At 65.2% G+C, this 27,433-nt stretch overlaps 2 protein-coding genes across 9 annotated transcripts in view; one reads left to right on the top strand and one right to left on the bottom strand.

The window, feature by feature from the left end:
* Positions 1 to 12,818, top strand: part of AGPAT2 (1-acylglycerol-3-phosphate O-acyltransferase 2) — a 14,032-nt gene extending 1,214 nt beyond the window's left edge. For 2 of the 3 annotated variants that reach the window (XM_081803966.1, XM_081803965.1), the window contains exons 2-6: positions 8,437 to 8,570; positions 9,024 to 9,199; positions 9,419 to 9,514; positions 11,260 to 11,332; positions 12,081 to 12,818. In XM_081803966.1, coding sequence (XP_081660092.1) covers positions 8,437 to 8,570; positions 9,024 to 9,199; positions 9,419 to 9,514; positions 11,260 to 11,332; positions 12,081 to 12,256 — 655 coding nt within the window. In that variant the 3' untranslated portion in view covers positions 12,257 to 12,818. Of the gene's footprint in view, positions 1 to 36; positions 114 to 8,436; positions 8,571 to 9,023; positions 9,200 to 9,418; positions 9,515 to 11,259; positions 11,333 to 12,080 lie in introns of those variants that run through there. The other variant, XM_031041001.2, reaches the window with a different exon arrangement.
* A 429-nt stretch (positions 12,819 to 13,247) lies between these two features.
* EGFL7 (EGF like domain multiple 7) lies at positions 13,248 to 22,313 on the bottom strand. 6 transcript variants are annotated; one of them, XM_081803964.1, is made up of 9 exons: positions 19,478 to 19,496; positions 16,838 to 16,959; positions 16,464 to 16,580; positions 15,520 to 15,635; positions 15,338 to 15,433; positions 15,033 to 15,197; positions 14,263 to 14,327; positions 13,602 to 13,764; positions 13,248 to 13,513 (listed from the first exon to the last, which is right to left on the bottom strand). In XM_081803964.1, exons 2-9 carry the CDS (start codon positions 16,915 to 16,917, stop codon positions 13,491 to 13,493), a joined length of 825 nt encoding a protein of 274 aa, XP_081660090.1. In that variant the 5' UTR covers positions 16,918 to 16,959; positions 19,478 to 19,496; the 3' UTR covers positions 13,248 to 13,490. The 6 variants fall into 6 exon arrangements, 1 of the variants encoding a protein (XP_081660090.1); XR_014140228.1 differs by lacking the exons at positions 13,248 to 13,513; positions 19,478 to 19,496 and adding exons at positions 20,494 to 20,584; positions 22,109 to 22,160 and having other exon boundaries at positions 13,679 to 13,764; positions 14,263 to 14,726; positions 16,838 to 16,926; XR_014140227.1 differs by lacking the exons at positions 13,248 to 13,513; positions 19,478 to 19,496 and adding exons at positions 20,494 to 20,584; positions 22,109 to 22,159 and having other exon boundaries at positions 13,679 to 13,764; positions 14,263 to 14,726.
* Positions 22,314 to 27,433: the final 5,120 nt, after the last annotated feature.

The following is a 27,433-nucleotide window of genomic DNA, read 5'->3' as shown; positions in this document are numbered from 1 at the left end:
CTCTCGGGGCTCTCGGGCGGCGCGCGCGGGTCCGCGGGACCCCACGTCACAATGTGCCCGTGCGCGGGCCCGGAGGCCCCGGCCCGGGCGCAGACACCGAGGGACTTAAAAAGGTCTCGGTCTCCAGCGCCGCCGCGTCCTTCCGCCCCGCCAAGGGCCCCGCGGGACCCGCAGGGCGTTCGGGGCGCCGGCTGGGGGGTGGCGGAGCGGCCCTGGGCCGGCTGGGAGAGGCGCAGTCCTGCTCCACCCGCGGGGAAAGAGCGGGTCGGACTGCGGGGCTTGCCCCAGGGGGGGCTTTGCTGGAGCACCGCCCCGGCCTGGAAGAGGCGCTTTAGAGCCCCGGGGGTCCCTGCCTTCTCTGCACCCCCTCTCACCCACCCGCACCTGTGATCGCCCCTGGGGCTGACTTCCTTTCCTTCCCTGCGGGTCCTGCTAAGAAGGTAGGAGGCTCCTGAGTGGGAAGGGTGGGTTTGGCCCCTGAGGTCCAGCCTCAGGGTGGAAGGAAGGGAGGGGTGGCTGGAATTTTTCTGTGGACACCTCCCTGAGCTGGGCAGTATGATGTTATGGGCTGGTGGGTGGGGGGTAGGGAGGTCAAGCCCGGCTGAAGAGTGGGGGGTCTCTTTGGGTCAGAGGCTAAGGGGCGGGGGCTTCTTCCTGCCCTGTCTCTCTGTGTCTGATCCCAGGGCAGCTGTTGGTAATACTTATCTCTGTGGCTTTTGCAACAGCTTCTTGGCTGTGGCCTGCCGTGAGGATACTGTGGTCCCTGAGGTCCCTGCCCCCTGTGTGGTTACAGGGCAGTGGGTGAGGGTTGCTGACTTCCCGCCTCCTCTGTCCTTGTCCATCCACACCAGCCGATGCTGCTGGGACTGGCCCACACGGCGTGGGCCGTCCAAGCCTTGTCTTTAGGGGTTTGTGGCTTTCCTACCCAGAGTAGGTGAGGACTCAGAGTGGAGCGTGCTCAGTGGGTCTGTGGTGTCCCCTGCCCAGCACCAGCATGGCCCGGGCCAACATCCCAGGGAGTGCGGCGGACCCCAGGGACAGCCCAGGTGTGATCCTACTGGCTGTCTTCCCCGCGTGGAGTGCCCCTGGGGAGGGGAGGACCTGTTTGCAGGGGGTTCCTCAAAGCTGGGCCCCCACCACTCCAGGGCAGGGATGCCTGAGGCCGTGCACGTCTCTGAAGGCCGGGCCTGAGTTGCGGTCCTGGAGTCCCCAGTGGGCAGCAGGAGTCTCGGCTCAGCACTTGCTGGGGGCTGGCCTCTGAGCCGGAGGAGGGGTGTGGGTTCCGGGACCCACAGGCCAGTGGGCTTCTTGGAGGTGGTGCTGCCCTACTAGAGCCAGACCCGGGACGGCATGTGTGGTTCTGAGGCGTCAGGAGGGGGAAGCAGGGGGAGAATTGGCCCCAGAGCAGGTTTTCAGCAGAGGTGACAGAGCCAGGAGGTGACCCTCCTCTTCCCCTAACTGTGTCATCAGGTGGCCTCTTTACAAGCAGCTTCCTTGTCTTTTAAAAGGACTGACTCAGACTTCAAAGCTGCTTCCCAGGGGTCAAATCAGAAGTCACCAGGCCCTTTCTGATTTGGTGGCTGGACCTGGCAGGCTGGGGGGACAGGGAGGATGGGTGGAGGGTGGGTGGAGGTGCCGGAGGGCTGAGCGGACGGGCTCCCTACCCCCTCCCTGCAGACCCCTCCGCGGAGGGGCTGGGACATGCCTTGGCCTCACTCAGCAGTCTTTCCCGGACCCCTGAGCACCCTGGCTGCTCTTCTCGCCAGCCCCGCCCTGACTTCTGGAAGGTGGCCCGCCTCGCTCGACGCCACGGTGTCTACCTCACTGTGGGGCTGGGCATATTGTGTGCTTCATTGCTCTGATGAGGAGTTGGAGGTGCCGGCTGAAGCTAAGGCCTCCCGGTGGGGGGGGGGGGGAGGGAGGAGGCGGTTGCCCGGGGTGCCAGAGCTAAGACGTGGCGGAGCTGGGGTGCAGACCCCCTGGGAGGGCCTCCAGAGTGTGTGCTTCGTACGTTCCCTCTGTGCCCGCCAGCACTAGGGGCCGTGGTGCTGACAGGGACTGGAGCCCTGGGTCTGGGGTGCCGGGAGCTCTGCCGGGGGCAGCCCTGCTCTGCCCCCTCCCCTGCTTTGCTGCCTTCCCCCGGAGCAGCAGGGGCCCCTCCCCACGGGGCTCTGGGCAGTGGCCCAAGGAGGCTTTTGCCTGTTGGACTCCAGTTCCGAGCGTGCAGGGAACAGTGATGGGAACAGAAGAGCTGACCCTCTGACCCACTGGGGGCCCGAGACCAAGGATCCCTCCCAGGCTGGTTGTGTTCTCCGGGCTGGGCTACGGTGGAGTATTAGGCCCTGTTTCCTCGCCCCACGAGGCAGATGCCCTTAGTACAGCCATTTGACAGAGACAAGGGTGAAGCCCAGCTGTGTGTGTGAGGATTAGGTTCGGCTGCAGGATCGGGACCCCTAGCGACAGCAGCTTCTCCACGAGACTTTCTCGTGCATCGAAGGAGACCGGAGGTGGGCGGCCCAGGTCCTGCAGAAGGTTCCAGCTTCTCCATCCTGTGGCTCCACCACGCTCAGGGGCCGGTATGCATCCACTACCGTGGCAGGGCCTCTGGGGGCTGGACTGCATGAGTCCATCGGAATGGCCAGGCCCTGGGTGGCAAGGCTCTTGGCTTCAAGGGAGGTGGGGTAGCGAGGCACTCCATTTGTGCAGCTCCTGAGGAACCTCAAAGAGGGAAGAATGGGCATTGTTTAGGCCAGAGACCAGGGGGCTTATCGATGCTGGGTGGGATTTGAACCCAGGACAGCCCAGCCTCTTAGCCAGAGCTGCCAGCTGCTGTGTGCTCCTGGGGGGTGCACGGATGGGGACGGAGTGCATTCAGGGAGCCCTGTGGCTCATGGGGGCTGGCAGGGGATCCCGGTTTTGCAGGAAAGTCTGCCTTTGTTTTTCTTGGAGTAGGATGGCCAGGGGCAGACTCCCTCCCCCGGATGTGCTATTGCAGGCCCAGAAACCAGAACTCCCCAGAGCCCTGGGGATCCTGGGTCAGGACTGAGGGCTTGCTGGCCCCTCCCCCTTCCGGCCCCCTGCTTTCACCCCATTGCCACACAGCCCCTCTTACCACCTCCGGGCTTCTGGGCAGCTCCTGTCCCCTGAGCAGATCAATGGCTCTGTGTGGCCTTCCTGGCAGGGCTGCCCCCAGGTGGGCCCCACCCGGAACCCCTGCTCTCTGGGGCACATCCAGAGGGGTCTGGCTGAGGACTGGCATGCCTCAGCCGAAACAGCCGCCCAGATCTGGGAGCAACCTAGCTCCAGGCCAGGGGCTGAGGGCAAAGGTCAGCAGGTGGCCACGGCCTGGCCTTGAACTTCCTTCCAGCTGCCTGGAGCCCGTGCTGGCTGGGGGAGGGGCGGGTGGCCTGGGGCACGTGTCCCGCCTACTTTGTGGATTCTTCTTATCTGCTTGTGACATTATCACTGTGGTTGCTCCCAGGGTCCCAGCCTCAACGGCTCAATCTCCACGCCCTTCCCCTTTTCACAGGCAGGAATGGAAGCTTAGAGGGGGTGGGGTCAAGGGCAATGCCCAAGGTCATGGCCAGCGAGCTCACTCAGAGCTTGGGAAGGGCCCGGGGGTCCTCAGGCTGAACACGGAAGGTCCAAGGAGGCTGGCTGACCAGAGTGAGCCTGGGCTCCCGTGGGCGCTGGAAGGATCCATGGTGTTTATAGCGCTCAGGCGGTCTCGGCGGTTCGTGACTGGGGTTAAATAGAGGGCTCCTGAGAAAGATCCAGGCAGGGCCAGCACATCCCATTGGCTTGAGGAACGGTCCTGCTCTGGGGGCCTAGAGGTGGGAAAAGGTGGTACCAGTCACCCATCTGGCCGCTGCTGGGTGCTTCTGGAATGCTGTGCCAGGCACTCAACGCTCCCCCAGGCCTCTTGGGCTTTAGGCGGCCTTGGCTGCACCCCGCTAGCCTCCCTGGGGGTTTGGGGGCTAGAGGGGGTAGGGCGGCAGCCAGAGCTGTGTGCCCATGTCCCGGGGCCAGCGCCAGGGACACCTGCTCCAAGTTTTGGGGCCCTGGCTCCCGAGGGGGCAGCCCCCCTGAGCCCTGCGGCTGGTGGAGGGGCACTCAGGTAAGGTGGGCTGTGGGCACAGTGGGGCCCGTGCTCAGGATGGTGGAGGCTGCTGTGGGCTGGCTGAGGGCACGGGCGGCCTCCAGTCCTGCGGGGGCGCTGGGCGGGGTCTGCAGAGCCTCAGGGAAGGGGGAGGGATTTGCTTCTGCAATTCTGGAATGCCATCTTGCAGTCCTGGGTCTTCGCCCCATCCCACCCCACCCCCGGTATGCCCCTTGCCTGGCATTTTTCACTTGTTTTCCAAAAACCAGGTAAGGAGGTGGGTTCCGGCCCACCTTGGCTTCCCTGCTGCATGACCTTGGGCAAGTCACTTAACCGCTTCGCGTAGGCCCCTCATCGGAGTGTCCCCACCTGGTGGGGTTGCTCTCTGAACAAAAAGTGAGGCTTCCTGTCCCGCCCTCGGCACACAGCAGGTGCTGCGCAGGCCTGGGGGATGGAGGTGTCCCCACCCGCCCCCCTCCCGACCTCCCGTGGAAAGTGCACTCCGCTCTCCTGGGCAAGGACCCCTGGCTCTCTGTCCCTGGCAGCCTACGGTCTGCAGGAGCCGCTGCAAAGCTTGGTTTGCTTCCTTCCACATTGAGGAAACTGTGAAAATGATGGACTTTCCTACCACTTTTACAAAAAACCTTGAAACTGTGTGACGTCGGGAAAAGGACAGGTGGCTGGGCGTCCGCGTGTGTGTGGACTGCAGAGACTGCTTTGTCCCCTTGAGGACGACCACTGGCAGCCTGCTGTAGCCACTGCAGCTGGTGCGTGTTCTAGTCCGCGTGGACGCACTCCTCGTGTGAGTGTGCAGAGCACGCTGCTCCCTCCGGGCCGGCCGCCCTCGCGCTGCCCACTGCCGGGGGTCTGTGCACGGCATCTCCCATGGCCTATGGTCAATCCCTTACGTCAGATACACAAAGAAATCCAAACAGGAAAGAGAGAAGAGTCCTGGAGACGGATGGTGGGGACGGTCGCACAGCAGTGTGGGTGGATTTCACGCCACTGAACCGGACATTTAAAAATGATTAAAATGGGGCGCCTGGGTGGCTCAGTTGGTTAAGCGACTGCCTTCGGCTCAGGTCGTGATCCTGGAGTCCCGGGATCGAGTCCCGCATCGGGCTCCCTGCTCGGCGGGGAGTCTGCTTCTCCCTCTGACCCTCCTCCCTCTCATGCTCTCTCTCATTGTCTCTCTCAAATAAATAAATAAAATCTTTAAAAAAATGATTAAAATGATGGGGCGCCTGGGGGCTCAGTCGGTGAAGCATCTGCCTTCCGCTCAGGTTGTGATCCCGGGGTCTTGGGATCGAGTCCCGCGGCGGGCTCCCTGCTCGGCTGGGACTGCTCACGCTCTCTCTGTGTCAAATAAATAAAATCTTTAAAAAATGATTAAAAAGATAAATTCTATGTGACACATATTTTGCCACAATTTTGAAAGAGGGAAAGAGAAGCCAGCAGACGCCTCCAGCAGAGAGAAGGCGGTCCGCATCCAGGTGTGGCTGGGGTCCTCCGCGGCAGGTAGGGGGCGCTCGCGACCGGCCAGTGCTGCATGGGGTGTCCAGGTCTCCGCCCCAGCAGGCTGTGGATCCGACCGCTACTTCGCCTCTCTCCCTAGCGGGGGACCTTCAGACGGTTTCAGATTTTTCTTTTTTTTTTAAGATTTTATTTTTAAGTAATCCTTATCCACCGTGTGGGGTGAGATCCCCCATGTGGGGCTTGAACTCACAACCCTGTGATCAAGAGTCGCAGGCTCTACCGTAGGAGCCAGCCGGGCGCCCTTCAGATTCTTCTAATTCAGACCACACGTGAGGATTGCAGGCCTGCCTCTCATAACTGCCTTAGGATCAGATCCTGGAAGAGGGACCAGATTTCTTTCTTTCTTTTTCTTCCTTCCTTCCGTCCGTCCATCCTTCCTTCCTTCCTTCTTTATAAGATTTATTTATTTATTGGAGAGAGAGAGAGACAGCACAAGCCGGGGGAGCGGCAGAGGGAGAGGGGAAGCGGACTTCCCACTGAGCGCGGAACCCGGAGCCCGACGTGGGGCTCGATCCCACGACCCTGAGATCACGACCTGAGCCAAAACCAAGAGTGGACGCTCAGCCAACTGCGCTACCCATCCGCCCCGGGACTGGATTTCTGCACGGCTTTGCCCAGGTGCTGCCAACCTGCTGTCCCCCGGCGGCCGTTCCCAACATCCGGGCCAACCCCTCCTGTTACCGGTCTTTTCTTTCGGACCGAGCCAACCCAAAGGATGAAAACAGGGCTCTTGTTCCGATGTGCGTTGCTTTGATTTCTAGTGAGAGTGAAGATTTTCCATGTTTATTGGACATTTCCATCTCTCTCCTTTATAAAGTGCCGTCCGTGCCCTCTCCTTGTCCCTTCAAGCCTCACAGTGACTGAGAAGCTGTCTTTGTAGGTGAGAAACGGGGCCCCGCAGAGGTGAAGCAGCCAGTCAACTCGCTCAGCCTGTATCCAGGGCCTGCTGGGACACAGGTCCCAGGGCGGGAAGGGACAAATGGGCAGGTCTGGCCTGAGCAGGCCGAGGCTGGCAGGTCCAGGGAAGGATGGCCGGTCTAATCGTGCGAACGCGCCTCCCTGAGCCTCAGTGTCCCCATCTGCAGCATGGGATGATGGGAGAGCTGCCCTCCCACGGGGGTTCTGTTCTGTGAAAGGGGCAGCTGAGTGAGAGGCTGGCTTTCAGATCCAGAAGGACAGATCCTGAGGGATCCACTCCCAGGAGGCCTGAAAGGAGTCGGATCCACAGACGCAGGGGGCAGGGGCTGGGGGAAGGGGGTCCGTGTGTAACGGGACAGAGTCCAGTCTGGGAAGAGGAGCATGTTCTGGGGACGGATGGAGGGGACGGCTCAGCGTGCATGCGCTGACGCCCCTGAGCTGTGCACTGGACAGCAGTTAGAAGGGTACATTTTGGGTCATGTGCATTTTATGACAATTTAAAAAAAAAACGGAGTCTGGCTTTGAGCCAGTACTGAGTCTGCTGTCTTAAGGGCCATCTCCGGGCCTGGGGCAGTTACTCACCCTTGTGTATAAAATGGGAAATCCCTCCCTTGCTGTGAACGCTGTTGAGGGGCTCAGATACCTGAGGGGCTGGGGGTGCTGCCCAAACCTGTGAGAAGTGGAACAGTTCTGGGTCACTGGTGGGTCAGCCACCCACAGGGGATGGGGCGGACTGGGGCCCTGCGGGGAGTTAGAGGGCTCGGAGCCTCGCCCCGCAGGCTGACCCCTACTGGAGCCCGTCCCAGGTAGAGCCCTGGGCCCCGCGGCGTCCTCCAAGGCCAGCAGCGCCTGCAGACACGTCCCTGCGCCCATAGCCACTCACGCCCACCTGTGCTGCTTGGAGGCAGCCCCCGAAGGTCGCCGATGCCCTAGGGCAGCCCCCCGCAGGCACGGGGGCTGGAAGGGCGTGGACCTCCAAGCAGGGGAGGCCCAGGCCCCTCACACCCTGGCTCCCCTCCTCTGCCTTCCCCTGGGGCAGGTTATTTGCGCTCTGTAGGCCCGGGAGAAGGGGACGGTGGGATTGCTCAGTAGGACAGGGGTGAGGGGTGCAAGCCCAGCCTGGGCGCGCTCCTCTCATCGCGGGCGGCGCTCCCGCTTGTTCCTGAGCAGTCGTCAGCCCCTGCGAAGGTCTCCACTTGCTGTGGATGCCTTCTTCCCTGTGTGGCACTGCCCTGCAGGGTCTCCTTCCCCAGAGCCTGCGGGTGGGGGCCCCCCTCCTCTGCAGGGGTGCAGGGATCCCTCTCTCTCTGTTGGGTTTTATTTTATTATTTTTTAAAGATTTTATAAGTCATCTCGCCACCTAACGTGAGGCTCGAACCTATAACCCCGAGATCAGGAATTGCACGCTCCCCCGACTGAGCCAGCCGGGCGCCCCTCCACGTAGGGTTTTTCGTTGCTGACAGCCGAGAACCAGACCTAGCCCAGCCCTCCGGGGGCTCTCAGCCTCCAGTCCCCTTGCAGCTGCCCCTGGATGAGCCCGCAGGGGTGTGGGGTGAGGGCAGGGCCGCACGGCAGGTACTCGCAAAGCAGATGCAGCAGAGGGCGGCCTCCCCTTTGCCAGGTGTCCATCCCTGGAGGCTTCGCACCTTTCTGTCCGTGATCTTCCCTGTTCCCACCAGAGTGGCAGGAGACCCGGCCGCACTCGCTGACCCCTTGAGGGACAGGACCTGATGGCTCCTGGAGGGGAAGGTGAACTCAGGGTCCCGCCAGCTGCCCACGAAGAGGGCCAGCCGGGGCTCCGTCTGCTGGGTCTGTTCCAGGCCAGAGCCCAAGACGGGGTGCAGGGCAGGGGGGCCCTGCTCACTGACATTCTCTCTTCTCAGGATCATCAGATGGTTTGTCTCAAAGTTTAAGTACATATTCGGCCTTCGTTTTGAGATAAAGGGTCTCCAGAAGCTGGAGGTGGACCACCCCTGTGTCATCATTTCTAACCACCAGAGCATCCTGGACATGATGGGTAAGCCAGGGCGCAGAGGGGTTGGTGGGAGAGCTGGCCCTTCCTGGCTGCAGGCCCGGCCTGGGACACTGCCCTGGTCTCTTGCGGGGAGAGGGAGGGGTGCTTCAGAGAGCTGGATCCTGGGCCCAGATGACCTGGGAAAGCAGGGCTGACCCAGGCCAGGGGGACCCGTGCCTCCCTCCAGCCACATGACAAAGCTGTGTGTGCCTGATGCTGGGTACGGGGCTCTGCCATCCTCACCCCAGCGGCTGGGAGCTCGGCTTCGCCGCTCCCTCTACAGGCGGGAAGCAGGCCGAGAGGCCACATGACCTGGCCGGGTGGCCAGTGGGAAGGCATGACCCCGCCCAGGCCTGTTGGTGGTCCAGGCACAGGGCTGGCTCTCTCCTCCTTGGGGAGGTGGCTGCCAGGCTCTGAGCCTGACCCTTCCTGCCTGGTGCCCATGGCCACCTGCAGGCCTGATGGAGGTCCTACCTGAGCGCTGCGTGCAGATCGCCAAGCGGGAACTGATCTTCTTGGGGCCCGTGGGCCTGATCATGTACCTCGGGGGCATCTTCTTCATCAACCGGCAGCACTCCAGGACTGCCATGACCGTGATGGCCGATGTGGGCAAGCGCATGGTCAGGGAGAACGTGAGTGTGGGGCTGGGGGCCTGCTTGGCGGTGCAAACACTCCCACTCGGCGGTAGGTGCCCAACAGCACCTCAGCCCCCTGCCCGTGGAAATGTAGGGAGCTGAGCCTCCGCATCCGCGCATTCGCGGTGGTGGCCTCAGCTGACAAGGGAGGCTCCTTAGGAGGGGGCGGCCCAGCGCCCCCCACCCAGCTACAGCTGCCTCCTGTCTCCCCCACAGCTCAAAGTATGGATCTACCCTGAGGGCACGCGGAACGACAATGGAGACCTGCTACCTTTCAAGAAAGGCGCCTTCTACCTGGCGATCCAGACCCAGGTGCGCCAGGGCGCTGCCCTCCTAGCGGGGCAGGGAAGCGGGTCCAGGTTGGCTTAAAGCCGAAGGTGACGGCCTGGTCAGGTTGGGGCCACTGGGGCTCGGGGACCCCCTCCCACTGGGCGGGCACAGGGCCTCCTCACCCCTCCAACACCGGGTTTCTGACCTGCTGGGAGGGCTGTTCTTTGGGCCCCTTCGCCCACTCTGAGCGCCAAGGCTGGTGCTGATCGGGTCCAGCACCCAGCTTCGGCAGACCCCTTGGTAGCTGGCCAGCAGGGGTCCCCAGGGGAGGCAGCGGTGGCAGGCCTACTTACTGGGCTCTCTGGGGAAGGCTGAGTGCTTGCCCAGTCCTGCAGAACCGTGGGCTGGGGCCAGATGAGCAGGGCCTGGGGGGCGGCCCGCACAGAGCGAGCTGGGACTCTGCGGTGGGCCCCTCTACTTTCCTGGTCCTTGAGCTCCAAGGTGCCCTTTGTCCCGGGAGGTGCTTGGGGGTGACGTCCGTAGAACTGGGGGTGCATCCATCCCCGGGGCAGTGTCTCCTGGTGGCTAAAGGGTGCTCTGCCCCACTCCTGGTCCTGTGTTGGGGGAGTTCGTGCAGGGAAAAGTCATCATCTGCAGTCGGGGGGAGGGGTTTCGTCCTGCCCGGTTAGGGTCTGGGCGGTGCCTGGCAGGGGTCTGCTCTTGGCCGTCCACCTGGCACAGGTGGCCTCTAGCGCCCCCTGCTGTCTGGTCCTGAGCAAGGCCGGGCGAGCCCTCCTTCCAGAGGCTCCCAGCTCACGCCCCTGTGGGGTCGTGGAAGCAGCAGGTGAATGGGGTGGAGGAGCCTGGGCTTTGAGCTCTCACCCCCTGGGCCTGCGGCCCCTCCAGCTGGGAGGTGGAGGGCACCCCTGCCGCATACCTGGGGCTGATGTCCTTTCCTTTTGCTGGTGGTATGGGACATGGGGCTCGTGGGAGAGGAGAGAGGACGCTGCAGAGGCTCTGGTGGGGCTGGGGTAGCGCAGCCTCAGCCAGGAGACTGGACAGCATTCCCTGTCCTCTCTGCTCCCCTCCTCCCTGTCTCCCCGGGGGCCTCCCAGCCTGTCGCCTCCCTGTGTTCCAAGCCTGTGCCCCTGCTGGTACCAGGGAGAGGCTCCCTGACCGCCAGGGTTAATGATCACCCCCAGGGGCCGTTTCTGACCCTGGTGTCTTCCAGGAATACCAGCAGACCCTGTCCCCTCCCTGGCTACAGCTGCCCCCTGCCCCCCCAGGATGGGGGAGGGGTGGGCAGAAGGACCTCAGTAACCTCCAGCTAAACTGTACAGGGCCCTGCCCCCCCGCGCAAACTTAGGACCCAGTGGGGGCACAGATGTGGGTCATAGGGACATGTGCCGGCCAGGAAGGCTTCCTGGTGAAGGGGACGCTTGAGTGATGATGTGTAGGATGAGTTTATGGAATGCTGGGGGCAGCTATAGCCGGGGAGGGGGCAGGGCCTGCTCGTTTTCTTGCAAGACACCAGGGTCAGAAACGGCCCCTGGGGGTGATCATTAACGCAGGGCATGAAAGGTGTCCCAGGCCCTGGGGTCATGCGTGGAAGGGGCCTAAGGCCGGTCACCTTGCCTGTCCTGTAGCCGCAGGCACTCCCAGGACCTCGTTAGGCAGAAGGCAGGCAAGTGGCAAGGCAGGGCTCCCCCCACCAGCTCATCCTTGGGGCTCAGGGTGGGCTGGGGTGGGCTTCCGTGTGTCCTCAGGCGCCACGGCTCTGTCCACAGGTGCCTATCATCCCCGTGATATACTCCAGCTTCTCCTCCTTCTACAACCCCAAGACGAAGCTCTTCAGCTCAGGTAGCACCCCACCACCTGGGCACACCCGCGGGCGAGTCTCATCCTCAGTCACGGGGATGCCCGGGCCCCTCGTAGGGTAGTTCCCCTTTCTGGGTGGTTCCTGTAGGCCAGTGATCATTTGGTGAGTGAAGGAAGGAAGGGATCTGGAATCCCAGCAGAGGGAGGGTTAGGTGCCCGAGCTCACACGCGTAGGCCCAAGCTGGGCAGCAGCCTCCCGGGTACCCCCATGCCCACCAGCCGTGGAGCTTGGGGCCACTACCCTTCCGTCCAGATCCCGAATGTGGGCACCTGGTGCCTGGGTAGGAAGGTGGGGTCAAAGGTTGAAGGGCAGCGGGGCGGGGAGGGGAGGAGCCGAGCTGTGTCCCCCCGCCCCCCATATCTGAGACCCTTGGCCCCCCAGACCATGGTGGAGGATGGAAGTAGAATGGTGGGTGTGGGTGCCTGGGAGGAGGCAGGGGGCACCTTCTGGGGGAGGAAAGTTCTGTACCTTGGGTGGAGCTCACAGGGGAGTACGGCTGTCAGAACCTACCACGCGCGGACTCAGGAGCTCTGGGTGTGCTTGTACTGATCATTCTCAGTTAAAAACCAACCACCTGAGACCAGGGTGTCCAGGGACGGCCGGTAGGTGGCCGAGGAGGAGGAGGAAGGGGGTTCAGCTGGTGCCGGAGCAAGGACAGGCCGCAGCTTGGGCGCCAGGACAGTGTGCACGGGTGGGGGCCCCAGGCCACTGATGCTCTGCCCCCAACAGGAACGATCAAAGTGGAGGTGCTGGATGCCATCCCCACCAGTGGTCTCACTGTTGCCGATGTCCCCAAGCTGATGGATACCTGCTACCAGGCCATGAGGACCACCTTCCTCCGCATATCCAAGACACCCCAGGAGAACGGGGAAACTGCAGGGCCTGGTTGCCAGCCAGCCCAGTAGCCGAGGCCTGGGGTGGGGCAGGACCTGGGGACAGGATGGGGCGGGCCGGGGACAGGACCTGGCTGGAGAAGGGACAGAGGAACCTCTTCCCCTGCCCCGGCTGCTAAATATCACTGTGTCCTGCTCCCGAGGATCCCCCCGCTTTCATTCGGGCCCTGGATGCAGGAGGCTGCCTCCTGTCATTGGCCTCGGATGTCCCCCCAAAAGGAGAGTCAGCTGGAACCTTCCCTAGAAGCCCACACTTGTGCCTCTCGGACTCGGGAGCAGGCGAAGGACCAGCTGGGCCGACAGGCAGGGCCTCGGGACGAATGGCCAGGGCTGAGACGCTCCACCCTCCTGCCTGGGCCTGTGGGGCGTGGAGGCCGGCTGGGCGGCCGGCCCTCTGGGAGAAATGGGACTCTGCGGGCGGGTAGGGGGGGTGGCTGGACACCCGGTCTTGTACAACCTGGGCCCAGGGAGAGCCACACAGCAGAGGTCCTTGCTCCGCTGGCCTTGGGAGCAAGCCGGCCAAACAGGCACTGCACGCCGTCAGTGTTTTTTAATAAATGAACCCTCGGAAGCACCTGGTGAGCTGTGGTCACTCGGGGTGGGCGGGGCGGTACAGCGCTCAGGGCTGTCCTCGCCGCCTCCAGGGAGCACTCCACGCCCCCTGCAGTGCCCCCCTCCAGGACCAGGCCCGCGATCATCCTGCGGTAGTTTTCCGGGGGTGGGGATGTCCCCTGAACTGGGCGGCGGGCACGCTGGGGGTCAGATTTGCTCTCTGGCCGCTGGCCGGAGCTTATCACCGAGAGGCCAGACTCGCCGTCGCAGAAACCACCGGCTCTAGCCCCTTGTGGAGAGGGAGGACCAAGAGCCCGTGTAGGAGGAGGGTCCAGTGTGGCTGGAGCCCTCCTCTGTGCCCCACGGCTGCCCCTCTGCCCTCCTGCCAGTCAGCAGGTGGCCCCCCATCAGCCTCAGGATGCCCTCCAGAATCCACCAAGGACACAGCAGCGCCTGAACCTTCATTTTATTCTGACACGGAGCAGAGGTGCCCCCAACATGCTGCCCGGCGAGCAAGACCCTCGTACCTCCCCTGAGCCACGGCCCCCCTCACTGGTGCTGGCCGGGCTGGGGCTGGATCACACCCAGGGGGACCCCTCCTCCTGCCCCGCCTTGGCGCGAAGTCCCCCTCCGGCCCGACCTAGCGCAGTGGGCAAGGCTCCCAATAGCCAGGGCCAGGGGCCCGGGCCGCCTGTTACAGCTCCTTCTCGCAGGAACCTGCGGACGGACAAAGGGCTGAGGTCAGAGGCCGCGGCTCCCCACCACCTTCCTTCTCCCAGGTCCCAGGCTCCCGGGTGGCACTCACAGGACCCCAGCTGCTCCTCCAGGAGGGAGATCTGCTCGCTCAGAGAGTCGATGCGGTCCAGCTGCTGCAGGGAATGCGCCAGGAGGCTGCTGGGGTCCGGGAGCCCATGCTCCAGGGCCCTCGAGGCCAAGCTATGTAGCGGGGCCAGCACCAGCTGCAGCTTCTGTGGGCGGAAGGGACCCTCTCTGTTCCACAAGGCTTTCAGGGAACCCTGTGGCCTGTAAGGGCTCTGCAGGGCCCTGGACGTCCACCAGAGGGAGCATCTGTGCCAGGAGAGCCGGGGGTGGGGGGGCACGGGCCAATGGACACCTCGTGACCGGCCCTGCAGTGGTCTCCAAAGCCTGGGGTCCCGGGTCAGAGGGGCTGGGGGGGGAACCGGAGCTTCCAAGGGGTCCTCAGGCCAACGGCCCCATAGAAAGGCCGCAGGGACAAAGGTAGGTAGGGGTGGGCTGGACCTGGCTTCAGGCACTCTGCTGCCTGTGGGGGGCACGGCCAAGCTTGGCCCTCCTGTCCTGGGGCCCCCGGGCCTGCTAGCCCTGCCCGGCCTGGGCTGTCAGTGCCCAGGAGGCCTCCTTCCCGGGGCCACCCCCACGGAACCCCACAACCACCCTGAGGGTCTGAGCTACACCACAGGAGACGATGGGCGGGGGGCAGGCCTCACCTGCTCCAGCACGTCCACCCTTGACCGAAGTCTCTGCACTTCCTCCTCGACTGCGCTGTCCACGCCTGGGGAGATCCCAGCCCTGATCAGGCAGGCCCCGCTCCACACCCCACACCCCAGGCCGGCTTCTCCCCACGCAGAGGCCTCTCGGCCTCGGCCAAGCGCAGGGCACAGCCGTGGAGACCGGGCTCAAGACCCACGCCCATTCTAGGCAGCGAGGCTGGCCTGAGGTCTGGCAGGCGGCCCGGCCACGTCAGCAGGCCCTGACCCGGCAGGTGCGCCCTGCCCCGCCCCTCGGCGCCAGGGTCCCCGCGGTGCTGAGCCGTCCAAGCCGAGGTCCACGTCGAGCTCTTGGTGCCAGGCTGCCGACAGCGCATTATTACTCACGGTACGAGTTTGAAGTGTCACAGCGCGTACCAAAAGTAATAATGTCCCGTCGTCAGCGGAGGTGTGGCGTCTCCTGGCTGTGGGGGCAGGGACACGGAGAGGACCCCGGGGCATGTCTTCCCCTCTCCCGGCTGAGATGAGCCCCTCTCGGCAACCCTCCCCCACAATGCCCCCAAGAAAGCACCGCCCATCTGTCCCCTGGGGAAGATCCCCACTTAGGCCCGGGTCAGGGAGATGGCCTGCAGCCCAGGGCGGGAGGCCTCCGGCAGCCCCCACTGCACCCAGCACAGACGTGCAGGGTGATGCCCACCCCCTCCCCAGGCCCTGCCCGGCCCTCCTCCCAGGCACGGCAGCAAGGATGGGGGGGCATGTGGGAAGTTTACCTGTTGTGGGGTTCGGGGCTACCCTGGGGGCCCCTGTCTTGGGCAGGCAGAGCACACCATCTGCAGATGGGCTGTGCCCTTCCCAACACCAGCACCAGTAACTACCCGCGGTGTTGACACAGTGCTGGGGACAGGTGCCCCCTCCAGCCCTGCACTCGTCCACGTCTGCAGAAAAAGGGGTGTCAGCTAGGGAGTGGCACCCACACTGAGCCCCCTCAACACCCGCCTGTTCGTGGCCCACCCCCGACACCCAGCGAGGGGCCCAGAGGACCCTTCCCCTCCGGGAGGACGGGAGGCAGCCTCACCTGTCTGGCAGGTGTCACCCTGCCATCCTGCAGGGCAGTGACAGCGGCCTGGCTGGACACAGCTCCCTCCGTTCTGGCACGGTGGCTGGCATATTGCTGTTGAGGGGGAGGCCTGTCACAAACGGAGGGGGGTCCCCAGGGCCCTGCAGGGGGGCAGCCGGGGAAGGCCCTGCACCTCTCACCTGCTCCACAGGCCCTGGGGAGCCCGCTGGTCCTCTTCCAGCCGGGGCAGCAGGCGTAGCGAGGCCTGGGGGCGGCCGGCCCAGGGCTGCGGCGGTAGGCAGTCCTGTAGACGGTCCTGTGGGGTGGGTAGGGCAGGGAGTCATCAGCAGTACCGGCCGGGCTCCCCAGTTCCTCACCCCACCTTCCCTCCCTGGGCACTGGGCCCCTGGACGCTGAGGGCGCTCCCTACCAGCCCTGCTCAAGCCATGGGCAGCCTCGGAGTCCTGGACTCCCGGCCCCTCCCCTGCGCAGGTGGGGAAGGGGCGCTCACTAACGGGGCTTTACTGACCCCTCCTTGGCCTGCCGGCTTAGTGAAAGGGGCAGGGAACAGGGCCCCGCCCCTCGATGGGCCCCACCCCCTCCGCCCCCACCTTCTTGGCCAGCAGGGGCATATCCCACAGGAAGGTCTCCGAAGACCCCACAGACCACGAAATCTCTTTAAGCCACGTTTCCACAGCTGAGCCGGAGGAGACCCACGCCCCTCATGCTGGCGGTCGGCTGGGTGCGGGGGCGGCCTGGGGGTGCAGCATTACAGTCCCCACCTGTGACCATCGGGGGCTGTCATGGGGGGAGGGGTGCCCACCGGAGCTCAGGGGCAGGTTCTGGCGAGGCAGGGATCATCTCAAATGGATAAGAACTTACAGCCAGCACCCCGAAAGCAGAGGGTAGCGGACAGGCTGGGCGAGCCCCGCAAAGATGAGGGTGGAAGAGCAGGACGGGGTGACGTCTGAGATTACTACAGCCACATCCTGGGACCGAGACTGCCTGAGTCAAAACAGGCATCAGCCTCCGCCATCCACTTGGACGTGGGCCCGGGTTTCCCACCTTGGGGTGCATGGCCCTCCTGGGGCTCAGGGCTGATGTGTGGCAGGCGGGGGCGCTGCAGGGGGCAGGGGGCGCTCACCGGTAGGTGCTGCAGGCTCGGTGCCCGTCACAGGTGGTGAGGAAGGGTTGGTACACTCGCTGCACGAAAGACTCTGACTCGGGGCCCCTGGGAGCCCCGACAGCACACACCCTGCGGCTAAAGAGGTGGGGCATCGGCAAGTCAGTCCCACAGCTCCCAGCCCAGAGCCCAGAGCCTTCCAGCCCTGGAGCCAAGGGAGCCAAGAATCTGGGGAAGGGGCTTCCCGGCGTCACCACAGGAAGGACCCTCAGCAAGAACCGCAAGGAAGAGCCATGCCCCCCCACCCCCAGTCCTGGGGGTGGCCTGAGGGCTCCTGGCTGCCCACCCCCACCGCTGCAGCACCCAGAGCCCGAGTCCCCCACGCTCTGACTCACCCAGGCCGGAAGACGTGCTCAGTGCCACCCACTGCCAGCACCAGGAACCACACCAGCAGCAGCTCCCTGGAGGTGAACATGGCCCGTGTCTGCAGGGGGGATGGCCTTCTCCTCAGGGGGGCCTGAAGCACAAGGCACCCCCATAAGCCCCTCTGCAGATCCCTCCTTGAGCCCATGCCTCTGGCAGAGCCTGGTCCCTGGCTCTGGGACACCTGCCCAGCTCAGCCGCTTTGCTAGGGCCTCCCACTGCAGCCTCGTGCCTGCAGGAGCCCCCAAGGGCCGTGGCAGCTGCCCCTTCCTCCCACTGCCTCACAAGGGAGGCCAGCCCTCTGCCCCGCACAAACAGCCCAGAACCCCAGAAAGGCGAGGATGCAGCAGCTTGGTCTGGGTGAGCCTGAAGGCAGCCGCAGCTCCAGCAACGTTCACTTGGGAAGGTGGGGGCCCAGGGGAAGCCTCTGGACCAGTTCTCCCTCCCCTGGCTGGATTTAGTGCCCTCGTGTCGTGGCAGGGTGGTCTCCCAGCCCAGTTCTGCCGACCGGGTGGTAGTGGGCAGAGCTGGAACCCAGCCCAGATGGCTTGGTCCTTCTGGCCTTCAGTGTCCTCATCTGCCAAATGGGGAGCCAGCCACGGGGGTGGCATGGGAGTCTATGAGGGGGTGCAGGAGCTCAGCATGAGGGGCCATATGGTCCTTCTCAGAGTGCGGCAGAGCCTGCGTGGGAGGGGGTCACTCCTACCCTGGGGTCTGACTGGTCTGCTCCAGGGCTCCTGGGACTGGGTGGGGGGGAAGGGCCTGGAGCAGCCCTCCCCACCCCACATGCCAGTGGAGCCAAATGCCATCCCTCTCTTCTGGGGATGGACGCCAGGGACCCGGGAAAGCATTCCTGGGAATGTGGGAAAACCCAGCCCAGAATTAATGGTCTGCAACGCGCTGAGGGGCCTGTGAGGTGGGGGGAGGGGGAGGTGTCCACATGTGCGGCCAAGCATCTGGGGAGATGGGGCGCTCCAGGCACCGCACCCGAGGCCCCCAGGGGGCGGGGTTCTGCCCAGGTGGGCAGCCCCTGGCCCTGCAGGGCATCCAGCAGGAAGGACATGGAAGACAGCTGGACTTCTGTGTGGCAGGAGGTAGAATCAGGGTAGGGTCGCCCCCTTCTCTGGGACTCGGTTTTCTCAAAGACACCACTACGGTCTCAGAGGCCCCTCCTCCAGCTGACAGCTGGTCCCATCAAGAGTGACCCCCGTGAGCAGTTGCTGAGCCCTCAGGCCTGCCAAGCCCAACCCCCAGGGGAGAGTGATACCATGATGGGTCTGCGCAGTCGGCTGGGAGTGGGGTCCTTGCTCTGGCCCACGGCCCCATGTGAGGCAGCTGGAGGAGAGTCCTTCCTGCACCCCCTGTTCACTGTGGTGGCCCAAGAAGGGAAGCCAAGGTGTTGGGACTTAGTTTGGGGGCAGGGGCATGTCCTGTGAGCCAGCTTGGGAAGAGGACCTCTGGGAGTGGACCCTGGGGGGTGCACACTATTAGGGGGCACTCCTGGGGGTCTAGGCAAGATTTGAAGGGATGGGAACAGGTGACACTGGGGAGCAGACCCTGGGAAGGCAGAGGTGGCCCCAGGGCCCGGGGGGGCTGGGCAGAAGCACATGTGCTTGCTTGCACTCGGTGCCCCGTTGGGGGAGGCTCATCTCTTGCAGATGTGTAACTGTCCCCCCCCCCCCCGCCCCGCCAGGTATCCACCCCAGCACCTCCCCTACTCATTGACAGCGGCTTCAGAGGGGATCATGCTTTAAGAGAGGAGAGACTCAGTATTTGAAGCCAGGCTTTCTCCGGGGCCACCGGAGGCCCATGGCACTGCCCAGCCTGTGCTGGGCTGGCAGTCTCATTTCCCTTTGCAGCCCAGCTGGGGCGGGGGTGGCCGCAGCGCCTCAGGTGGATAAGCAGTAATGTTCCATCCTCCCCGAGGGTCAGCAGGAGCCCAGCCCACCACCTTCCCTCCCACCTGCCCGCGCTGCGTCCCCGCAGCGCCCACCCCGGAGGGCTGGGTCCGCAGAAGGAGGGGCCTGACTCGCCGCAAAGCGGCGGCCGGGGGCTCCCCGTCTTCCACCGGGAGGGGTGGTCTGGACGTTAGGACCCTGGGAGGACGGAAAGGCGGGGTGACAGGACATTGGGGAAGCGTCCTCTCCGCCGCCGGCCTCAAGCCTCCCCTCCCCCTGCACGCCGGATCTGTGGGGTGGGGGTGAGGATGGAGAGAGACACGGGGTCTGGGGCCTGCGAGGCCCTGAGCCAGGCCCTGGGGGACGCTCAGGGCCTGCACGCGGGTGAGGGGCTGCGGCGCCCCCGGCCCCGGCCCCCCGCGCGGCCTGGCTCGTCGCCTGTTACCGGCAGGGGGCGCCCTTTCCGAAGGCCGCTGGGCCCATTCTCCGGACCCGGCGCAGGATCCGGGCAGGGCTGGGGTCGTGTCCCCGCGCGGCAGCCCCGGCGCCCCCGGCCCGCTCACCTCTCGGCTCCCCGCGGTCGCTCTGCGTCGCCCCCCAGCTCCGCGCGCGCCCAGGCCCCCGACCACCCCCGCCCCCAGCGCGCGGCGAGCAGACCCCGCCCTCGGCGCTCCCCGCGCCCCCCGGCCCGGCGCTCGCTCCCTCCGCACTCACCGCCCGAGCCGGGCGCGCACGCGCCGCCGCCGCCGCCGCCACCGCGCGCCGAGGGGCCCCAGCCCCGCCCGCCGCCCCGCCCCGACCCCGCCCCCGGCCCGCCCCGGGTGGGCTCTGAGCCCCCCGCCCGCCCCCATTGCGCAGACGGGGATACTGAGGCCCGCGGCGGACGGCGCCCCGCGGGCAGGGCAGTGAGTCAGCCGGAGCCCAGGACTCCAGACGCGCGCCCGCCTGAGCGCGCCGCCCCTCCCGAGCCTGCTCCGAGGCCCCGCAGCAGGACGCAGGGGACGCAGGACTGGGACGCGGGTCAGGTGCCCGGAGGCCGCGTGGGGAGCCCGCTCTCGCCGGGGGGAAGGGGGGCGGGTTCTCGACCTCCCAGGCTGAGCACCAAACCCTGCGGATGGCCATCACCACGGGGTGGCCCGCTCACTAGGCACCAGGGGCTCTGGCTGACCACTACCTTGCAGTCACCGTGGGGTGAACATAGTGACCCCCAAGGCTCGGGCACCCCGTATTTACACGAGATCACACAGAGCTGTGACATGGCAGAGCCTGGCTGGATCCTAGGTGCCACCTGCCAACCAGTGTGCCCGCTTAGGGGCTCTGCGGGACTCCCACTGGGCACCCCCCTTCGTTCAGGACAGTCAGGACCACCCCTGGGTGTCCCGTAGGCCCCCAGGGAGTCCCTCTAGCCCTGTGGCCACCACCGGGGACTCCTGGGCTCCATTTCTGCATTTGTCACCAGGGCTAAAGCAGTCCCTCGTGGCAGCAGTGCCCACCAAGGGAGGTGGCGGGAACCAGGTGCAGGCACGCCCCACCCGGGGCCTCTAGTATTATTTTGGTCACGTCCACACCATGATTATCACGGCCCTCATCATGTGCGAGGTGCGGGGCCTGCCCCCCTCAGCGGAGCCTGGGCCCCGGTCACCTAAGTGCATGTGTGTGTAGAACGTTCCCAGGCCCAGCCGGACGCCCTGCTCGTGCCCAGAGCATCTGAAGCTTGCTGTGGGGCTCACCTGGAGAAGGGGGCTCTGTCATCCCCTGGACAGCGGTGGCCGCTGCTCTTCTGGCTGGTGGGGGCTCCCTGCACTTCTCTTGTGCCAGAGTCTGCAGGTCAGAGATGTAGTGTGGGTTAGCTCACCGCCTTGGTCACCCTGATGTCCAGGGGCTGGGAAGGGGGCCAGGCTCCGTGCCCCTGTGGGGCCTCAGCCTGCGCGTGGCCTAACAGGCCTCCACCCCCATGATGGCCGAAGCCAAATGGGTCTTTCCGTGTTCTGCCTGTGGCTCACACCCTCAGCCTCGAGGGAGAGACACACCTGCTTGGGTCCCAGGAGATGGGGATGGACAGACTGCTGGGCAAGACGCTGAAAGTCTGCAAAGCCCAGGGTGCTGGGTAAGGGTCCTTTTTGGGGGAAGGGAGGGCTTCTTGCAGAGCCAATGGCTGTGGGCTGTCAGGCTAGGGCCCACTTTGGTGCGTGGGAGCTAAAGGACGGGAGGGGACCCAGATGGCTGGACAGAAGCCCCCAGAATGAGAGGGCCCTGGAAGTCCCCGGCAGATGGTCTGAGGGCAGCTGGGGTGGCTGTGGCTGGGACACCTGTAATCGTGAGAGCGGGGTCCTGCCACTGAAGGACTTCAGGTCCCCTGGCCCCCAAACCCGAGCGGGGCAGCCCTCCCTCAGACCCAGGCAGTGAAAGTTAAGAGCCAGTCCTAGGCGAGACCTTCCTCACCCAGTCCCCTGCCCCCATCCTGTCCCTGACCCTCTGAGCCCTGCAGCCTAGCTGGGTCTCTGGTCCTCACTCTGCTGCTAACCCCGGGCTGAGGCCTCATGTTCTGCTTCTTCATCTGAGCCACGGGGCTCCCCAGACAGACCACTGCCGTGGCCGTGGCAACACAGGAGCTGTGGAAGCCGAAAAGGCCTCCACGTGGGCTGGGGGTTCTTTGGGTGGGGGCTCGGGCACTCTGGGTGGGGGGGAGAGGGGGAGCAGGGGCTCTCCCAGGGTCCGAGGTGGGCTGTCCCTCTGCCTGAGGACCCCACCCATGCCCCCGAAGCCAGCCCAGCAGGAAGTGGGGGGCTCCCCTGGTCCCGTGTGCTGTGTGCCCAAGGAGCACGGCTCATCCTGGCTGCAGAGTTGGCTTTGGGCTTCCTCTGCATGAAGCCGCCTCTGCCTCCCCTCCAGACCCACATTGGGAGTGCTTGCCCACCCTTGGGGGATGGCCCTGGGACCCCCGGCTCTGAGAGGAGAGCCGAGCCAACCTTAGGGGCCCCTCCAGGATGGCAGAGACGGCCAGGAGGGTGTGTGGAGGGGAAGGCCACAGGTTGCATCCGGCTTCTCCTCTCAGGGGTCACAGTAGCTGCTGGGCCCCCCAGGGCTAAGTGTCCCTGTCGGGCAGGTCAGAGTCGGTCTAGACTGGGCCATCCGCAATGGGTGCCCGTGGCCAAGGGTCCTGAGTGTCCTCCATGCAGTGGGAATGGCACCATTAGGGAGAAGAACGAGATGGTGCCCGGAAAGCAGGGTGCAGAGCGGGCGCACCCAGGCGACGGGTGCTGTGGTCCGAGGGTCGGTGGGAGCCAAGGGGGCGCCCGCCCTGCTCGGCCCGCTCCCTGCCCCCCAAGGCCACCCCTGCCATACCTGATACGGCCCGGGCCCAGGCTTGGCCACGGCCCCCATCGCGGCCTGCTCAGCCCAGAGGTGGATCCTCCCCGTCTCCGGCCGCCCCAAGGTGCCTCCGGAGGCCGCCTGCCTGGCCTGACCACTGGAGCTTCCAGCTGGGCTGTGTGGGACAGCCGGCTCAGGGCAGGGAGGCTCCTCCCGGGGCGAGGAAGGGCGGCTTTTTATGCTCCATCCCGTGTAAATCAGGATTGGGATGGGCCCTTCCCGGCCGGACTTCCTGTGTGTGTTCCTCGCTGATAACAGGGAGCTGTCAGCGAACAAACAGGAGGCCCAGGGACGGGTGGGGGCCGTCAAGGGGGTGGCCTGGCCGAGCTGTGGGCAGGGGTGGGGGAGCGGTCCCCTGGGATTTCAGAGTCTAACTCCAAAGCAGCCAGAGACCAGGCACAGGCCCGGCTGGCGACCCTGGGACCCGCTGGTCTCAGCGTGTGACGGAGGACGTGGCACACTGGGAAGCCACCTGCTGGGCCCCTTGGCCATGTTACTGGAGCTCCACAGGAGGGACTGTTTGTTCTGTGACCCTGGACTCTCCCCCAGGGCAGGCACCTGCACCCCCAGATATGTATGCCCAGCGTGGGAATCTGGAGGGACCCCCCACCCTGGGAGGGGGCACCCAGCCAGAAGAGACCTGGGGATGGGCAAGGTAGGCTGGTGGTCAGAGAACAGCCTGCTGCATGCGTCCCTGGGGCCCAGAGTGGCTCGGGGGGAGGGGGTGCCAGGGAGGGGCGGTCGTCAGCCCAGAGACTAAGGCCTTCTCCAGGAAGGGGCTACCCCAGGGGGGCATTGAGCCCCCTGTTCCTGGAAGTGCACCCGCAGGGGTTCTCTCCTGGGGGCAGGCAGAGCACGTCCTTGGGCCGTCTCTCCTCCCTCGGCCTCTAGCAGGCTGAGGGGTGCCAGGGCTGGGGTGGGAGATGGAGGAGTGCAGGGGCCTTTGGGTGGCCACAGGGGGTGCTTCCTTCATTTGGCCCTGTGGTTCACCCCCAGCCCTTGGACTGACTCCCGGTTTCCTCATTTAGGCGGTGCTGGGGACCCACAGGCTGGGCATCAGTTGCTGTGATCGTGGGTAGGTGGGGACCCAAGGGGAGCCGGGCAGCTGCTGAGGATGCAGCCGGACCACACAGCTGGCCAAGGGTCCCTGATCAGGCAGGGCCACTCTAAACCATTGCTGGTTGTTCTGGGGGTTCGCGCCCTGCTCCGGGGTCAGCCCCTGCCCACCCACAGCCGGGAACACCCTCTGCTTGCCCTTACCTCCCTCCGGCCCACCCAGCTCGGTGTCCTGGCCAAGAGGGAGGAAGGGGGAGCAGCTTGGAAAATCCCCCACGGGAATGCTGAGAGCAAGAAGGACCAGCCTCCTCCTCACCTCCATGGCTTGGGGAGGGTCTGCCGCGGGCACAGGGCTGGGGGACCTCGGGCACAGGAGCTCTGCCCCCTCTGCCCACCCCACCCAGACCCACACCCAGAGATGGGCTCCAAGCCCCTGCAGACATCAGGGTCGGCTGCAGCTAGCCTCTTTTGTGTACAGACGGGGAAACTGAGGCCCAGGAGAGGGAAGAGACTTGCCCCAGGTGAGCAGCGAGGCAGAGCAGGGCTGGAAGGAGTCAGGACCAAGACAGCTGCTTTCTTTTCTCAGAGAATGCCTCCCTCAGGGGGCAGCCCCCAGTCCTCAGACCTTCCCTGCCAGGGGGTGGGCTGACATGGGAGTAGCTAATGAGCCAAATATGTGGACGGTGAATGGCTCAGCCCCCCCCTTTAAAGCTTGGGCATGTTAGGGAACTTTCTGGAAAGATGCCCCAGAGCACAGAGGCGAGAAGGAAGAAAGCTGGTCTCCCCGGCCCCCGGGTGCCAGCCAGGTTGGGGCGCCAGCTCCGCCTGCTGTGCAGCCCTGTGGGTCCCCCACGGATCTGCGCTTCCCTCCTGACCCGCTCTGCCCTGCCTCCAGCCCCTCCCCGAACTGAGATCAGAACCAATCCACGGAAAGCGGGCTTTGGATCAGGGCGCCAAGCGAGCAGCCTCGCCTGACTTGTCACTTACACCCCGGGGGCTCTCCACTCTCAGACCCCTAGAGCCTCAGGGCAGGTGCGGGAGGAGGGCTAGGCTCCTGCCCTAAACGGGGGCTCAGCTCCTCGGGGTCTGCCTGGGGGCAGGATACAGGTGGAGGACAGAGATGGAAGCTGACACCTTCTTGGACTCCAGGAGGTCCTGGGGGCCTTGAGAGGGGTGAGGCGCGCTTTCGGCCCCACGGGCCCACCCCGGGGTGCTGGATGGGTGGAAGGGGGCTCCACCTGGGGCAGGCCAGGACCACCCTCCCTCCCACGAGAGGCAACGCCTCCTCCCACCTCCGATGGCCCCTGTGTAGGGTCCTGGATCACAGGGCCTGCCCGCGGGGAGTCATCTTTGGAAGGAGTCAGTGCTGCCTCTGACCTGGGCCTGCGTCCCCTGAGGGCAGGGTGGGCCCGGCAGTCCGATGTCCACGCCTGGGCAGCTCAGAGACCTGGGCCTAGCGCCTGGCCAGCTTCCGGCAGGGCGTCCAAGACTGGGGGAAACTGGTCCCAGGTTTGCTCTCTGTTGCTGGAGGCTCCGGGCCTCAGTTTCCCCATCCACCCCATGGTCAGTAGGGCTGGATGGTTGCAGCTGCCTCCCGGCCTATCCGCGAACGGTCTGAAGTTGACTGGAAAGCAGTCTCGCTGCCTTACCTTCCCTGAGCGTGCCAGTCAGGCAGTGGGGCGCGGCAGAACTCCGCCAGGGCCTCTGTGGTCCTCCCGGGACCCTCTCGGGACCCCTCACCACTGACCTTCGGGTCTCTGCAGCCCCAGGAGAGGGTAGACCGGGCCCCCAGCAGAGGCCGGCGTAGGCATGTCAGGCGGCTTGAGGCAGAGGGGCACCGGGCGAGGAGGCCTGTGAGCTGGGCTGCAGGAAGGAGAGAGCAGAGCAACGAGCAGGGGAGAGATGGGGCTTCCTGTTTACCCGGGAGCAGCTGCTGGCCTCAGGATAGGGTGGCTCTGTCGGCCACGGCTGGGTCCGGCTTCTCGTCAGATGTGCTGAGCCTTCACCGAGGGATGCGCCTGGCCCGGTGACCTGTCCCCAGTGGGGGCTGGGTACCCCTGGGCCCCGTCAGCTGTCTACACCTGAGTTGGGTGGGGTCCCAAAGGAACCAGAGATTTTCTAGGGAGCCTGGGGTCTTCACTGCCGGCTGCCCCCTGCTCGGTGTGCCTCCCGGAAGTGCCCATGCACCGCACTCACGAAATTACCTTCAGATAACGCAACTGAGGCCCACAGGGGAACGTGCTCGTCCAGGATCAGCCAGTGGGAAATGGGAGCCCTGGCTGGGGAGCCCAGGGGGGCCCGAGCAGCAGGAGACCCTGGGGGGACGCCTGGTTCCTTCTGGCTGCCTCCCGCGCCCCACTTGCTGGGGACTGTCCATGCAGTCACGACAACCTTCCTGCTGCAGGTCCACCGCTGCTCAGGCCGGAGGCCCAGGACACCGCCTTTGCCCCATCTGTGGGTCCCCATGGGCTCGGCCTCCAGAACACGTCCCTCCTGCTGCTGTCCCATTCTGACACGGGCCACCATGCTTCCTGACCGGGGGGCCTCCTCCTCAGCCTGCGGGGCACCCCTGACCGCTCCCCAGTTCTTCGTGAAGGGCGACTTCGGGTCATGTGACTTCCCTCCCTAAGCACAACTGAGGGCTTCCCACGGCACTGGGGACCAAGTCTGATCCCTCACACTCGGGGCCCTCCCTGAGCACCAGCTCCATGCAGCCCAGATGGACCGCATTTGCCTCGCTCACACGGGGACAGAGCTGGCCCCTAGCAGGGGTGCAAAGGGCTGGGACAGGCCCTGTGGGCCACCCGCCTCCACCCCGCCCAGAGGCGGCTTGCCCGTGTGCACTGCAGTGGAGATGTGCGTGGGGGTGAGCGTGCGTGGGAAACCGGCGCCCCTCCAGGAGATGCCCCCGTCCCAGCCCAGGTGCCCCAGCCTCCACTCCCACAGCTTTCAGTACGCGGTGTTGCGCGGTGCCCCCGTGTGTCTGGCCTGTCCCACTCCACGGCGGGTCTGTGGACGCTCGGTGCCTCTGTGTGGCTGGCCGCGGCGGCTTGCCCGTCCGCTGGGCAGCCTGTATTCATGGGGAGAGCAGAGCCGCGCGCACACCGCTGGCTTTGGCTGTTACCAGCCGTGTTGCTGTGAGCATTCTTGTGCTGGCCTTTTGGCATTTCTCCTGGGTGCTGATACCTGGGCCTGTCTCTGGGAGAATTGCTGGTCCCAGGAGACTCACGACGCCGGGGACTGCCCAGCAGAGCTCCAGGTCACCCCCCGAGTGCTGGGGGTTCCGGGGCCTCACGCCCTTGTTGGCACTTGCTACTGCCTAGGGTCTGATTTTAGCCATTCTGGTGACTTTCAGGGGTATCGCTGTATTGTTCTCTCTTTAATGTAGGGAGAAAGACTCATTTTATAGACGAGACAGCTGGGTGGGGTGAGAGCCAGTCATGGGGCACGTGGGGGTCCCAAGGGCGCCAAGCTCCGGGCTTCAGCTCGGCTGAGCAGCCTGCTAGCTGCAGGCACAGTGAACGTCCCAGGGCGCTGAGTCTGGGCAGCGGAGAGAGAAGGGGCCACCCACTGGGGAGTGAGCTTAGGGGGACCCCTGGGTCACTTCTGCTGTGAGTGTGCAGTGTGTCCCAGCTCCCAGGAGCCTCCATGAAGCGTTCACCTCCTCCGTGCTGGGGCTGTTGGCCAGGTTGGGGTCAAGGTGGGCACTGGATCCTGCTTGGAAGCTCCCAGGGTGGGCATTTGTGGTCGGGCCAACCCCAGCACCACCCCCCCACCACCGACCTGCTCAGCGCTGTGGCCGGGCCCTGGACGGTCACCTTCGGGGTCCCTAGCCCCAAAGCCCCGGTTTGTCCCAGTGCCAGCTTTGCCTGGAACCCAGGCTCCTCCGGGCCGTGGAGGCCGCCCCCACCCCCTTGGGGCTCCCTCCTTTGTGGGGCCTGAGGAAGGGGGACCTGCCCCCCCTGGCTCCCTGGATGGAAGCCCCACTCAGAGTCGGGCTGCAATTTGCCAAGCCTGGCGGATGGGGCGGCCATCAATGCGGAGGGGAAAAAACACTTTATCTCCTGGGACGGAAAGGGAAGCTCCTGAGAAGGGGGCAGGTTGACGGAGTGGGCGAGGGTCCAGCCCTGCCTGAGGGGGCCATCCTGTCCCGCCGCCCTGCCCACTTAGGGAGAGCGGGGAGCCAGGAGCTCTGAAGCTAACAAGAGAGACCACTGAGGCCTGTTGGCACCGTGCTGCGTA

This window comes from Leptonychotes weddellii, chromosome 14 (genome assembly GCF_054177405.1).
Source record: "Leptonychotes weddellii isolate Sample4059 chromosome 14, ASM5417740v2, whole genome shotgun sequence".
NCBI lineage: Eukaryota > Metazoa > Chordata > Mammalia > Carnivora > Phocidae > Leptonychotes > Leptonychotes weddellii.
Note: the sequence above shows the minus strand (reverse complement) of the source record. Positions and strands in the feature narration are given on the sequence as shown.

Coding starts and splice junctions, on each gene's coding strand:
- EGFL7 (XM_081803964.1), bottom strand. CDS start 16,917: ATGTTCACCTCCAGGGAGCTGCTGCTGGTGTGGTTCCTGGTGCTGGCA. Junction 15,636..16,463: donor CGAGCCTGCAGCACCTACCG/GTGAGCGCCCCC, acceptor CCCACCCCACAG/GACCGTCTACAGGACTGCCT. Junction 15,434..15,519: donor CCCCAGGGCCTGTGGAGCAG/GTGAGAGGTGCA, acceptor CCCCCTCAACAG/CAATATGCCAGCCACCGTGC.